The sequence below is a fragment of the Lutra lutra genome, chromosome 10, assembly GCF_902655055.1.
Source record: "Lutra lutra chromosome 10, mLutLut1.2, whole genome shotgun sequence".
Lineage (NCBI taxonomy): Eukaryota > Metazoa > Chordata > Mammalia > Carnivora > Mustelidae > Lutra > Lutra lutra.
Window position 1 is genome coordinate 11,719,494 of NC_062287.1, and position 15,613 is coordinate 11,735,106.

Here is a 15,613-nt window from a genome sequence, read left to right on the forward strand (position 1 = left end):
AAGCCACGGAGAGTTAGGAGGCGGTGGAATGGGACAGACTGTGGGTGTATGGGCAAGAGAGAAAGCAGTAGATTTTAACTCCTGTTCCTCCGTGGGATGCATTCCCGAGCCAAATATGCAAGGACTGAGGTGCAATTCCCAGCACTGGCCAGCAGGGGCAGTAGACTTTGGAATGAAAAATAATAACCTCAACCAATTTCCTGGGTACTGCAGAGCTGGGAAAGGGAGGTCGAGAAGACTTGCAAAAAGATTCCTGATTTCAAGTCTCAGTTTTGGGGTGCTTGCATTATCCTTGTGCCTGATGCCCTCTTTCTGGCATGTGTAATGATGTGGGCAGAGCGACTTGGGGGCATCGAATACCATACCTCCTATCAGAGGCACATGGGACAATTTTGAGATGAGCACGAATAAGGCAAGAAAGCTGGTTTGAATTTTTCTAAGGTGCCCAGCCTCATTCTGAAGGCCCTTCACAATATACGGAAGCAAGAATGAGGCTCCGCTTAGCCACTCCCAAATCCGTCCTTCCCTGTGGGGGAACAGATACTCTGTCCCAGCAGGTCTGTGAGGATGACCCGGCTGTTAGCAAAGCAGACAGGTCCTCCAGACCGGCGGGAAAGCTGCCTACACTGAGCACGGACTTGCAAATGTCAAGGTTTTTGAGACACAGAATTGGTGACCTTCACACTAAGTCAAAAGTGCAACTCAGCCGCCCGGTGCTCGGCCAGTCTCCGGCCTACTTCTTGCTGGGTGCCTAGTGTGTGCCTGTCACTGTGTGACCATTGGCCCACAAGGTCTTTGGATGGCAGTCAAGAGTCCTGGGCAGTGGCTTAGGACACCCAACAGCTTCATTTTGGAAATCTTTCCAAGGTATACACGTGCGGCTGTGGACAGACTTTTCCCTCCGAAGGCACGGGGCTGCCAGTTCTGTATGAACGAGGGCCGCCTGCTCAGTACCCTGACAAAAAGGGTCTGAGGCAAATTCACAAGGAAACAAAACGCTTTCACTCAGGCGGGGTCCTCCTACCTGTAGCACGGTGCCTGCCTGGTTGCTTTAAGGCTCTGGATGACAGACTCAAAGGAACATTTCTCCACGGGGAAAGTCCACAGCAGAACAAGAATTACATCTCAAGTAGACAGAGGACAGTGAAAGATCGCACCAATTAACGCCCGCATATCACCTTGGGGTTCCAGTTGATGTATTTGGAGAATGCAAGCAGGCCAAAACATTCGTGAGAACCCTCCGGAGCGCACGAGGGCCGTTTTCGCTCCATGCCAAACCAGCGACTGGGCAACTTATCAGGCTCACGTGGGCTGCTCCTGGCGCCTCCTCATTTGCATGCCCTGCGGAACTCTAAGGGTCCCGTGTGCACCAAGCTGCCCCCCCCACTTGCCTCAGTTCAGTGAACCTGGGTCCCTGCCCTGTAGGTCACGGCTGAATCTGGAGCATCATGCTACAGACCAGGCGACAGAGGTGGTTACACCTTCCAAGGCAAGCTTCACGAGGACATGCGGTGTCCACACGCGGAGGGGCCCAAAGAGCTCCCCTCGGATGGACAGTACCCACCTCTTGGTAGCCATGGGGGAAGCCTCTACCCCTTTACTCCATCTCCCTCCATCCTGTATGGCTGAATTTGTGTCTGCCACCTTATTTGCTAAGCACTTTCTGTTTCTCTCATGTATTTCTCCTAACACTTATGGGGACCCTTACCTTCCAGAGCAGGAGACCAAGGCCCGGCGGGGGGGGGGGGGGGGGGGGCACCGGCCTGAGGTTTCACAGCTAGTGTGTGGTGGAGCAGGGACAGGAGCCCGTCCTCCTAATCTCTGCCCTCTATCACCTTCTGAAGAAGCTGTAATGAATTAGTGCTCCCCATGTCTCCATGCCCCTGACAGAGGCCCAGACTGGCCCTTGAAACCATGATTCTCCTGCCCGGGCTTTGAGAACAGCCACAGACTGATCCTACCTTCTAAGTCTCATCTGGCTTGCTTTCTCCCCTGACCCAGGCCAGCAGGCTGGCTGGGCTTACTGCCCTCGGCGCCTTCGGCTACCATTCCCTCATGGTAGCCCCATGCTTTCGGGCCCCCTGGGACTCCAGCTTGTTCCAGGAAGCTGTCTTGGCTCTCCAGCCCGTTTCCCTTCTCCAGGAAATTCCCCCAGGACCCTGGGGGCTCCTTAACCATCATTCGGCAGGGCCCCCAGGTCTGAGGCCCAGTTTCACGTGGGTGGGACGGATGCCCTGGCTAGTCTCCCGCTACTATCACACACTTCTCGGTGTTTATCACAACAGTGAACACACAGCAGACACCGCAGACGCCGGGAAACTGTGTATCCGATCGGCCGATTTGTACAGAGATAGGCAAGAGACAAGGCCAGGCCGGAGGAGGCCAGAGTGAAATGCACAGCCTTGGACTTTTCGGGAGCTTACCTTTCCTTCTGCGGCTGAGCTCTCCGCATTACCTGCCCGAGAGAGAGAGAGAGAGAGAGAGAGAGAGAGAGAGAGAGAAGGAAGCTCTGCCCCAGCTGGGCGAAGGGCGGTTTGGGGCTGCTCACACATTATCCGCTGATTTGTGAGCTCAGTCACCATGAAGTGCAGTCATTGCTCACTTGGGCCTGCAAGGCAAGGGGGGCAACAGCGCACGGGATGCTGCTGTGCGCCTGTCTTGAAGTCCCGCGCCTAAGCAGCGAGTGAGAACCGGCTTCCGCAGGTGGCCGCGCGCGTCCCCCGCGGACCGTCCTTGTGTTACAGGAGAGAGCGCTTGAAATGAAGAAGGCAGAATGAACTGTTAAGACACGAAATCCCGAAGGCAGAGACAGGTGGAGCAGCCAACACAGGGAAGTTGGTGGGGGTGGCGGGTGAAGGGGGAGGGAGGGAGGGCGGAGGCGAATTGTGGGCGGGGGCCCTCCCAGCCCGCTCATCACCGCCCGGGCGCGCACCTGCACAAATCGCTGAGTCCACGAGGCCAGACAACCTGGCCCACCTGTGCACTGAGTGGGGGAGAAGAGAGCAAGGGCAGGGAGGGTGAGCGGAGGAGAGAGACAGCAGTTCGCAGCCCCGGCCCGGCCGGCAGCCTCTCCAGGCTCGTACTGCCCGGCTCCGGCAGGCTCCACGCCCGACCCTGGGGAGGAAGCTGGACCCGGGCCCCCATCTCTTCTCTCGCGCCCCGGCGTCCGTAAGAAGTCCATAAAGAGAGTAAAGGATCACTTCGTAACATTAATTTTTTTTATTAAGAAGACAGATATTTTATAGTACTTCTTTTTTTTTCTTTTTTTTTTGTAAAAATGGTATACATGAACCAATACAAAATGCGAATGGGAACATATGGATATGGAATTTCTTACACCATAACATTGTTCATGTACACCTTAAAAACAGAACTGGCCTAAAGGGAAAAATAAGACGTGTGACTAAAGAACAAGCTTATTTGGCATCAATGATACATCCTTCATTATTTTATATTCCTTTAAAAAACACAAAAAACAAGTTTGTTCTTTCTTCACTCTAAAAAAAGTGATCAACCTGTACAAAGTAATACTCAACAATACATTTCAAACAGTGCACTGTATACTTAAGAAAAAATACATAAACCAATATACAACTAAAACCCATAATTTCCTGTTTTTGCTTTATTTTTATTTATTTATTTATTTTTCTTTTCCAATGTGTGGGGCCTACACTTTGCAATCTACCTGAGACGGAAAACACCAATCGAAACACATGAACCTGAGACATGTCAACATTGTAAGCCATAAAGTTACATCAGGAACACTGCACTACTGTACACTTTTCAAAACAAAGATGGGAGGTCCCAAAAATGAGATGCCAATTTTGTGAGCAATGGTAGGCTTTTTTTTTTTTTTTCTTCCCCCTAAAAAGAACAACTGAAAAGACCTTTCAACGACATGCTAAATGGTTCTCACCCTTTGATGCAGTTATACTATGCTCAGAATGGGTGCTAAGGGCTCGGAATAGAGCTGCACGTTATAAAATTCATTGAAAAATGGATGTTCGTTGTGGCTTTTTGTCTTGGTTAAGTGCCTAGGGATAGGAGGGGGGAAAACAAAATGCTGCTCAATATGGATTTTCTTTTACATATCAGTCCATTCCCAAAAGGCCCCCATATTGCAATGGTTCTATTAAAGGTTAAAACAAAGACAAGAAAAATAAACACACTTTCAAATAACAAAGAGTTGATACTTTTTTCCCCCTTAAATAAATCAGCGTAAGTTTTCCACATAATGTAACAATAGTAAAAATGCACCTTGCAAAATCCAAAATTACTCACTGAAAATGTTATATAATATATATTTATATATATATAGATCTCTTTTTTGATGCCATCTTTCCATAGGGACTGTATTCTGGAGTCTGAAGCCTTACCAAAACATATGGTAAGAGTTTTTAGTTTTCGTCCTTCGGGACTACTTCTAGATTTCCTAGACGTATCAATGAAAATCCCCACATTGCTTTAAAAAAATGCAAATGGTAACTTGACTCCTCTACCTTTTCCAGAGGCTCCCCATCTAAGATATGTTCAAGGTAACTTCTTTTAGTAGCTATGCACTATGGCTGCCATCATGCGAGGATCAGTAATTTTTGGCAGATGGTTCTTAAGGCTGAGGAAAGAGGCCAAGGCTAGTGTATGAAAGGTAAAAAGATAAAAACACTCACATTTGAGTTTTGATTAAGTAACTGAAAATCCCTACATGCTGTTTTTCCACCTCTGCTCTGACCTTTCGAGAACTGAGATCGACAGCAGACCAGTGTGAGAACAATACCGGCCCTCCTTTTATACCTCCTGCCTTTGTCAAGCCAAATCTGAAGGAATGAAAGTTTCACACGGATTTGAGTTGGAAATCCCAGCATGACAAATATCTGTAATATACAGTACATGCAGGCCACATCCTACTGCCTTCCTAACTAAGCACAAAGAAAAAAAAAAAACCCAACAAAAAACCAACCCTGTCCCATCCAGTCATTCACACGCCACGCGGACTTGCTTTTTCCTACAAATTAGTGAGAAGTATGGCCGATTGGGAAAGGCGGATGGAATCGTTTGGAACAGAAATAACCAGAGCAGAACTAGCTTTCCCCCCCTCCCTACTTCCCCTCCTGTGGCAACTCAAATTTGTCCACTTATATAAAAGGAACAGACCTCACCTGTCAGGTCCATTTAGGGCATTGAAAAAGGAGGAGCCCTTTCCGCCCCCAAACCTTTCTGGACAGTGTGGGGCATCTATGCTGAGCCGTCTACAGATACAGAATTAAAGACAGATTCAATCTCATTGTGACACACCTCACTTGCAGATAACCTTGTACAGTAATGTAGTTCCACAGCAAACAGAACATTTTCTGAATCACAGTCTAAGTTTCTAGTCTTCACTGCTCTACGTATTTGAAACATGGGTAGCAGCAAAGAGTCCTCATTGTTCACCCAAATCTTTACGACAACAGAGAAGAATGCATTATGGACACACTAAATTCTGAACTATGAAATCTAAACTGTGCTGGTTCTCCTTTTATAGAACTGAACTTTGAAGAGAAAGCAGTTTCTTCAAACAACAACAACAACAACAAAAAAAGCGAAAACAACAACAAAATCAGGGGAAAAAAGATTCTAAGGAATCCCAGCAGGCAAATTCCAAAATGGGAGATTTTGGAAAAAAAAAAAAAAAATCCAAAATTTCTTTGGGGAAAAATAAATGCGCACAAAGGAAAAAGAGGAAAAAAAAAAAAGGAACACAACAAACAAACAAAAAACAAGGCACAGAATTTCTGCAGTCTACTCGAACTAAAGCCAAGCATCCAAGTTTGACTTGGTAGGAAGAAATAAAACTTAAAAACAAACAAACAAAAAAGAAAAACGATAACAACAACAAAACAACCCAACCAACCAACAAAAAAAAGAGGTGTCACAGCAGAGTGTACTTTCAAAGAACATTTTTTTTTTTACACAGCAAATCCCAAGCCTTCCCAGTCTCGCACCTTTCCACCCATTCATAAAAAAACACACGAATTTCTCGCAAGTTCCAACATCACTGTCTCTTTATCATCTAAATAGGGCCAGTTGGACACCTCATTGAAACAAAAAGGCTGATCTAGATGAAGTACTCTTTCTTTTCTTCGGAGTTGTTCTGTCCTCCTTCTGCATTGATTATAGCTGTGTCTGCGTCTGCTGCGTCATCGGCTCCTTTGGCTTCATGAGTGAAGTATGTACCTGAAAGATGAAGGGGTAAATCACCGTGACTGTCTGATGGCCTCTGTGCAAAGTGGTACAGAGATGGCAACTTGCTTTATGGCCATCATCAGCCGAAGTGGTGTGCAGGCAGCAGAGGGGAAAAAAACAATTGGAAGGAGAGAGCGAGGTGGGTGAGACAAATGGGCATCCGGGGGTTCCAAAGGCACCACTCCAACTGAACCGCTGCGATATAATTCAGCAAATGAGACATTAGAGCAGTGATTATGACCAGAGGGTGTCGGCAGAAGAAGACGTGAGTGGGAGCTAAAAATGCAGAAAGCTGGAGAGCTGCTGACTGACGTGTGAACAGTCAACGCCAGGACCAATGACCAGAGATGTGCGCGCACATGGTTAAAGACCAAAGCAAGGAAGAGCAATTAGCCAATTAATGAATTAGGGCCCTGATGATGTTCTACTGTCGCCTCAGCTCGTTTATCTGCCCCCCCCACCTCCTGTCTGTGGGAGCCCTGGCTGCCTTGTGAGTCAGCGGGGGCCCGCATGGGCACGTCTGACCGTCTTCTGCTTCCCGCTTCAGCGTGGGGTTCCCGATCGAGAAGCAGCTGGTTATCGTAACCCTTGGGATCAAGACTTGAGGTCTATCTTAAGGGACAAGTGAGTCTTGCTCAAGGTGTGACTCTAGCCCGGACCCGGATTCATGGATTCGCTAATTGACACAGCCACTGGAGAATGACGACACACAGGATGCTCCAAGGGGGACACACTTTCATCGGCAGGTTCCAACCGTTTACGGGAGTTTACGGAGAGAGACTAGGGCTGCCCCTCAGCAGGACATCTAGGTAGCACTCGCCCTGCCTACAATAACCCAACAGCCCTCCTCCCGTGATACAGTGTATTCTTGAAGATTCTTAAGGAGAAAAAAAAGGCTGATACAGTGGTGGTATTTTCAGGTTTTCGTCTGTGACAAATCTGAGCAAGCAGGCGGTCAAATGTCCCCCTCCTGTCCCTTTCTTTCCTTTGGCCCCTCGTTCTCCACAGCTGCTGACTCGACTTGGCCCTGGTCTCCAGCCTCCCCTCCCAGGCTCTATCAAGCCAAGAGGCTGGGTGTTCTCTGCTCAGCGGGCTGCCTCCTGGGCAGGGCAGAGGGTTCCCAAATGGTTCCCACAGAGACGGGCACTGCAGGTGCTCAAGGTAGTTTCAAGTACCTTGGGCCTCCATTGCTGGGCTCAGCGGGCCTTCCCCAAACCCCAATTCTACGATCCAGTGGTATGCAAGCGGCTGCTTGTTAATGCTATAGGAAAACCCCACAAGCTCACTGCACAGAGCTGGAGAAAAACAGTGGAGAGAGACAAGGGCCAACAAAGAGAGGGAGAATAAATTACCAAGAGCGGGGGAAGAGGGACCAGAGCAGCATGGGGCACAGAGGAGGAGCGTTGGAAAAGATGATTGCCCATCCAGGCTGCACAGCTGATAAGTGTGATGATTAATGGCAATTTAAATCAATTGCACTGATAATTTAAAAAAAAAATACATATTTATGTGGCTTTTAAAGCACATCAAAGCAAGGAAGTATTCTAGCTGCTGTGACCATCCTCCCCAGAGCTTGGAACCAGGCAGCACTGCGTGTCCACCTGCTTCCCAAAAAGCAGCAGAGGGTACGGGCACGTTCTTCCCATGTCAATTGCTTTGGGGTTCACGCCCCACCTCTCACACCCCGGCCCCTATTTTTATAATTTTTGCTCCAGGCTCAATTACGGAGTGCAGAATCCCACGTCTAGAAAGCTTTTAGAGAAAATCCAAATCAAGAAGGGCTCATCAACCCTCGGAGTCCTCATCAGCAGCTGCTAAGATTTCTGGTTTTTTTTTCTCTCCCAGTTTCGGGAAACCTCGATAAGGCTGTGTGACCACATAATCGAAACCGCCCATGGAAGAAAACCCTGTCCAGTCCCCAGAGGCAGGGGCGGTGGTGGCGGGGGCCGCCTGCCTGCCGGAGCACCTTGCTTACCTTTATGTCTGGCAAAATAGCGGCCCAGAATGATGAGCAAACACAGCATGGCGAACACGACCACGGCCACGACACCGCCGATCACGGCGTGATCCACCGCTCGGATGGCGCCCTCCTCGCCCGCTCGAGAATCTGTCGGAATCAGAAAAGGAACAGGGCTATAGAGCTCGTTGCAAGACACCAGCAGCCCTGGCCACGCTGCCTCCAGATCGGAGGTCACCTTCTTTTCTAATGGAGGAGTCAGAGCGACAAGCCAGGTGGATCCGGTGACACCAAGGGAACACACTGACCTGTCCAGTGCCGGACCGATCTGTTCTCCCCACAAGGCAATTTTGTGATACGCAGCGGAGGAGCACTAAGGGACCAGGGAGAGAAGAAACGGTCTGTCTGGTGCTGGCCTGGTCTTAGTGCTCCCTCCGTCTGTGTCCTGCTGCAGATCCCAACCAGGAGGCCCACCTAGCTACTCAAGGGCACTGGGGATGGCGCCTTCGGGCCCTGGAGGGGAGGTGACAGGAGCTTTCAGTAGGTGCCCAGCGACTTCTTCCCCGCCAGGCACGTGCACAGGGAAGGCGCTCACAAGCCACAGCTGCCTCGAGATAAAACAAGGCTTATAAAACTAAAGACAGGTGACATGCTCGCTACATTCAGGATGTACGAGGGAGTAGGCCTCCTTTGAAAACCTAAAAACCTATTTCAAAAAACAGACAGCAAGGAATAATTGTCCATTGCCACAGACGGGTTTCCTTTTATTTATTTAACACTTCACGAGGCAATTAATTTTCCTTTATAAGCATCACTCCCTCGGGGCATCTTCTTCCGACGGAGGAACGACACGTTTGGCTGGGGAACAACTCCAAAATGAACCCAGAATGAGCTATGGCGAGGCGGAATGGATGTATGGCAGTGTAAACAATTTTAATTTAGGAATGTGGCTACATCACCCCTTGCTGAAGTCCTAATGGCACCCGAGATTTATAATGTAGTAAAAAACAATTATTCTCCCGTTGATTAATACATTAACATTTTGGAGTGGAAGCTAAACCATTGTCTTTTTTTTTATTGAGTCAAGTACGACACCTCCATTAAAATGATTTACTAGCTGTACCTTACAATTTAAGCACAGCAGCAACAGAAACGGTAAAAATCTTTTAACTTTACATGATTTGTGAAGTCATATGTGAAGGATTTACCATTTAAATCTTTCAGTACAAGAAGCACATGGCCCTATAAATCTGTCCCCCTTGCAGTTGCTGGACGCCTGAGAGAAATGCATTTCACCAGGAAGACGGAGAGTGCAAATTCAAGTCAATTTTTAAGAAAGATTTATCTCTGTCTCTCTCCAAAGAACAGAGCAAATCTCTGAAGCCTCCACCTCTAATAATATTTGAAGTTTATCGATCAAGTGTACAGATCCGTGACAGCTAAAGGTAATGGTGCTCTTTTGAGCCGAAACCTGATACAACGCTTTCAGCAGGAGGGCGTGATTTACACTTTCTATCGATATTTCTAATTCTGCTCTGGGATTACGCACCGAAGGATGTGGGAAAAGAACTGGTGACCGAGGGGTCCACGAAAAGTGCTTTAATTAAAAGAGTTTAAATTAAAAAAAATGAAGTATTTAAAGTGTTTCATTAAGTTACCTTTCCAAGGACCAAAAAAGCCCAAAACTCCCAACCTAAACAGAAATGCCAGATCGGAGGCAGCAGCAGGTCGCCCAGGACAACAGGATGATGGGAGTTTAATTGGAGAAGGGAGATGGGTTGGAGGCAGAGTGCACTGCAGCCAATTAGCCCGCTCCGTGACGTGCAAGCCCCTCCAGCAACCTGTCTAATAAGCTCGACTTGAAACGTGGTGGAGACAAATCGCCCTCCTCGGCCAAAAGTGTTGCCTACTGTGGAGGCAACAGCCTCTGTGTCTTGAAAGTCATCTCGTCGGGGCAGAACTCTGCCGTGGAAACTTCTTTTAGAGACAACACAGCTTGTGGGAGGGGGGCCCTCAACACAGGGTATCTGTCCGAGGAGAGCAATTCACACCCCGGAGACTCTCGCCCAAGTGCACAGAGTCAGCATCGCTGGTGGGAAGAGGGAAAAACAGAAAGGCCAGGAAGTTGTGTTTTCTTAGGGAGCTGTCAAAATGGGGGATCTTGTGGGAATGAAAATGCTTTAATTTTCTGCCATGAGCTGCAGGCCTATTGAAAAAATAGGAGTCTTTCAACGGACTCCCTGGGTCTTAGGCTTGGATAGGGAAAACAGCCATACTAGCCACGGAGGAGAGGGGAAAGTGAGGGGTGGGAGCTGAGAGAGGCCTGGGGAGACTGAGAGCAAAGAGAAACTTCAAGAGGCCCTCCCGGTTCCAGGCACAGACCTAAATAACCTGTCTCATGGCCGCTGTTCAAAGACTGCCTCCTCCACGCCTAGGCACAGGAACATTCTAGAAGCCTGAGAAAGCCAGAGACAGAGAAGCTGTGATCCACAAAACACGGGCTGTGTATCTGCGGGATTAATTTCCTTAGCCCGAACTCTTTGTTGGATCTTTGCTCCTCATGAACTAGGGGCTCAGTGGGGTCAATGCTGCCTAGTCGCCCCAGCACTTTGCCCACATTCAGTACCTGGGTTCTAGTGACCTTCCTCGCCCTAAAGGACATACATATTTTACAGATACTTATTCACAAGGGTAATCTCTCCCACTATCCCGTGATACTCACTTGATAAGAAAGTTTACTACCACCCGTTAATCACCCAGACATTTTTCCTGCCTTCAGTTACCGCAGAGGGACAGAAAGCAACTGGGGTTTCCTTTATAGGGAACACGGCCATCTGTGCGCCCCTCACCACCTCTCTGCACCCCAGCCCGGGTTCACCGTCCTCTGTGAAGAGCAACGTGCTTTCTTGCCTCAGCTCACTCCTCCCTTGTTTCCACGTGTGGGCTGTTGGGAGAGTTTGCAGAGTGCTCTCGATTGGCCTCCGGTGGGAGGGGATCAGGGTGAAAGCTGGTTACTGTGAGGGCAGAAGGGCCTGCGCCTGCGGGCTGGGGCCTCGCTCAGGGCGAGGAGCAGCAGCACGACTGTACACCATGAGGCAGCGGGCAAGTGGCTGGAGGCTGCAGGAGGAGCGTGGCTCTGACAAGTCCCGCAGCGGCCCGGCCTTTCCTGTTCTTCTCCCCAAGGGAGAGCTCCGGCCCTCGTATTAAGGAAGTAACTTTCACCATCATCCAAAGGTCCTGCTCCTCTTAGGGTGCAGACCTTTTCACTTTGAGGTGCCACCAACGTCCCTGGGGAGGTATCCTCCCTTTTTCTGAATCACGTAGAGAAGGAAACCAAAGAGCCAGACTCCACAGCTGCCCCCGGCTTCTACCCTGAAAGGACACGTGGGCAAGGAAAGCACTTAGAAACACGCCTGGTCCTTAGGCGAGTAAACAGCTCTTGGGTTCAGAAGGTCTTTTTTCTTGTGCTTTTAAGAAACGAAGTAACAGGTGTCCCTAAGAGTGTTCCCACTTCTGGGACTGAGCTGGGCCCTATCAACCTGTGGAGGAAACGCCATGTTTCTCCTTGGTGTGTGCTGCTGGCATCAAGGTTATCCCAGCCTTGACCTAAGCACATTTGGGTGGAGTGATGAGTGTCACCCCCAATCCCTTCATGTGCGACGTTGAGTACCTCTGGCCCAGTGGTGCCATGGTTCCGGCTTTCCGGGGTGCTCTGTGGGCACTGGGAAGAGGGGCCGTACGGGCTCCCGGTTGTGGCACAGTCCTGCCTGCCCGGACCGTCCCCTCTTGCAGCCCTGTCCGAGGCTCTAAGTGTGACATACGTACGTATCTTTAAGGACAGATCAATCATGAGCTGTTTAGTGTATCGCGAGTTGGCTTTTCTTTGGGCAAAAGCTGGAACAACTGGGCTCCAGGCGAGAGTTTCCGAGCTGCGCACAGAATGTTAAGTTGGCGACTACTGCCTGGGCCAGAGCTCCCACCACCCTGGGCTCGAGTCAGCATCTTAGAAACTGCAAGGACAAAAACATTTCAAAGGGACTCCCAAAAGGGCAGCGCCCAGCTGCTCGGTCCTCTTCACCTTGGGTCAGGTGACCCGGCTCCCTCCATTCCTCAATACGCAACATCAAGGGGCCAGTTCTAAAGGCAGGGGTTCCCAAGGGCCTGCCAAGAAAAGTGATTGCTAGGGCCAAGTTCAGGCTCCTTCCCCCACCTCCAGGGAATTCCTTCCTCTCCGCTCGCTTTCCCTCCTCAGACGACTTGCCAGAACCGTCCTGGTGGGACGAAGTGGGGCCACCACTTCGTCCCCTGGCACGGGGCGCCTCACAGAAACCGCCAGGGGAATGCCTTCATCGTGGATGTGTGATAAGACTAGGAGGCTTGGCGGCCAGAGGTAGGGATTCATGGCTCGTGTGTCCCCGACCAGCTCCTGGCAGAGAGGGACTCTGGCAGAGGACGTCACCGGGCAGAAGGCTCAAGGCCACCGTGGCCTGCCCACCGTGCAGCCCGAGCTGGGCTTTTGCCAAAAGGACACCAAGCTCCCGACCTCTGAGGAGCTGAAGTGCGACCCCGCTAAAACATAAATGCACGGAGCAAACATACAGCAGAGGGCACGACAGCCACCCTGGTTGGCTTTCCTTCCCATTTTCAAAAGTCCCTGGCTCAGGCTATCTATGTGCTCCGGGAGAGCTGGGGCTCCTCTTAAACCCATCTGTTTCTTCTTCCCCTAGGCCACAGACCACCTCAGGTCTCACCTTAGAAATTAGTATTTATACATGGTAGGGGTTCTAATGCTACTGGTCTGCTTCCCTGTCTTGAGCAATTCCTATGCTCAACCCTTCTGCCCTTTCCGTACCCAACGAACAGCTGGAAAAAAGTGGAGACTCTTGACTTTTTGCAACGGTTCTGTCCCTTGGTTTGGTTTGAGCTTTCGTCCTGGGCTGAGGGCTTGCCGGGCAAATCCGTTTAATTAAAAAACTCTCAGCATCCGTGTTTCTAATGGAAATGCTGCCTCCAGCTTCCTAGGACCGTAGGGATCAGTCTGTCTTAGAGGACGCTTAATGGATATCATTTGCTACTTCTCACGAGGGAGAAAGAAAAAGCCTGCTGGTGGGGATTTCCAACCAAAATCTGACCTCGAAGACAAAACAAAACGAAACAAAACAAACAAACAAAAAGTGGCACCACCTGAAAACTGTAGCTCCACATTCCCATCCCCCTACTGTAGCTCCCTGCATGGCAACACAAATAAGTGTGCGTTCTAAAGACCACAACTTTATTACCGAAGGGGAACACACTGAATGACATGCACTGACAAAATGCCACATTATTTGCTAACCCTAGTATGTTATTCTTCCTTAAGATTTGCTTTTCTCAGCATCAATTCAATTATAGATGCTACAAATCCTTCTGACATTTAATTCTCTCTTGTCAGAGAGTAGTAAATGTATACATGCACAGCTTTCCCATTAAGATGTTAATATATATCGGAGCACACTAGCCTCTACGTAACATAACCTTTCTGTTCCGTCTTCTTAGAAAGGGGAATGGAAGGAATAAATGCAAGGCAAGAAAATCACGACGCTCCTAGAGAACGTCTAGCAATGTTAACTGCGGCTCCGCGAGCATTTCAAAGGAACCACGTTAAGCTTACTTAAAGGAAAACTGCAGTCAGCATCCTCCTCCCGCCACCGAGAGCTCGGTATGCATTCATTTAAAATGAGAAGTTCTGCACGCAGGCTTCGGGCTGTGCATGGTCACTGCTCAGTGATGAGGACTCAGGCTCTCGCAGGTGGTCACTGCCTACAGATGCGCCTCCAGACACGGGCCCAGACGGGAGGCGAAGAAGAGTTAGATCTCCTCGCCCGCATGGCCCACGGGAGAGTGGTCGGATCTGGGGTCAAACAGGACTTTGTTCCTCTGCTCTGTGACTGCAGGCGGGGGGATCAGCCGCTCGGAGCCACAGAGCACAGCCATGCCCTCCCGGGGTCTTTCTGCGAGGTCAGCATGTGGAATGGGAGAGTGCCTCTCTGGGCCAGGGCTTGGCATATCATGGGCACTCAGCAAGCGTCTGTCACAGTTAAATCTACAATAGGAGAGCCTGAGGGGGGTTTTCTTCCAGGTTTTTAATATTATGGATGCCAGGCCAATACTTATCGGCTCTCTGGGGGTAAGGGCTGCACGGACACGCAACTGTACGCTCGGCACTGCTCTCGGACCGTGAGACGGCCATAAACCCTTGCTGAGTTGAAGACGCCAGGCCCTTTTCCATTTCTGCAGAAAGGCACCCGGGCTGACGGATGGCCCAGCTGCCCTGTGGGGTCAAGGCTGAAGGCCACCTGGGTCAGGTCATGACTCAGGTGTCCCTTCTGAGCATGAGGACTGGAAGTATTTATTGTCAGCTAAATACTGAGAACAAATACTTTTTATGTTGATTTTTTTCTCCCATAACTTGATTTAGTTATTTTACCCAACAGCAGAAATGCCTTAATGAGCCCGACGGGGTCCTCCCAAACACTCAGTGTCCCCAGAGGCCAGGAGGCACACTCAGGAGTCCACTCCACTCATCTCATAACAAGGACTTCAAAGTGAGAGTGCCTTTTCCCTTGGAAGCAACAGGAAGGCATGGGAGGATGGAACCAGAGTTCTCCTTCAAAGAGTATACAGCTGAGAAAGAGGACAGAGTCGTAAAGTATTTCCAAACATTCATTTCCCACTAGAATCTCTTTCTGGAGAAAGATGCTTCTGTGGACCTCAGGCATTTGGGGGTGTGAGGAGGATGGATTAATGAGTATGGTGAAGTCACCCCAAGGCAGTGTCCAACCTGTGGAACTGGAATTCACATTTCGTGGCATAGCCTGGCCCCTCACTAGTTTGGAGGAAACGTTCCTGTTTGATGGCCTCCTTCCTCCCCATGAGGGAAACAGTAGCATGTTGGATTATGGGAAGATCAGCAATTCAATGACCTTCAAACTCCCATCTTGGGAGCGCTGTGGCCAAGCTGCCACAGACCTGAGGCGATCTTCTGTCTGTCTTGTGTTCAACAGAATTTTAAAATCAGGAACTCTACACGTTTTAAACTTTGTGACCCCAAACTTTCCCATGGCTTATAGGATCATCTCAGTGGGAAACTGATCCCAGAATTTCAGACAGTGTTGGACAATGGCACCGAAATCATCTGAGGCAATGGCCTTCTTCGAAGGAGAAAAAGCTTGAGTTGATGCCAGAAGGGATCTTTCCAGGTCATGGAGCACGTGGTTCTGCCCCTGATGGGTTCCAGAGAGGCAACTTTCCCCTCCTCATTCCCTGGACGCACACACTGAATTGAAAGGGGTCTAAGAGGGAAAGGATTCCTGAGAAGACCCCAGAACAGAGGAAGCGTGGAGTTCACGGTGGAGGGAGAACTACCCTTAAACTAGTCTCTATTTCCTGCAGAGG

The 15,613-nt window shown here is 49.6% G+C and overlaps 1 protein-coding gene across 6 annotated transcripts in view; it reads right to left on the bottom strand.

Moving 5' to 3' along the window:
* Positions 1–3,204: 3,204 nt before the first annotated feature.
* The window catches only part of CADM1 (cell adhesion molecule 1), a 329,296-nt gene continuing 316,887 nt past the window's right edge, over positions 3,205–15,613 (bottom strand). For all 6 annotated transcript variants that reach the window (XM_047690774.1, XM_047690771.1, XM_047690769.1 and 3 more), the window contains 2 exons: positions 8,198–8,329; positions 3,205–6,213 (listed from right to left, as the gene is read on the bottom strand). In XM_047690774.1, coding sequence (XP_047546730.1) covers positions 6,095–6,213; positions 8,198–8,329 — 251 coding nt within the window. In that variant the 3' untranslated portion in view covers positions 3,205–6,094. The remainder of the gene's footprint in view (positions 6,214–8,197; positions 8,330–15,613) is intronic.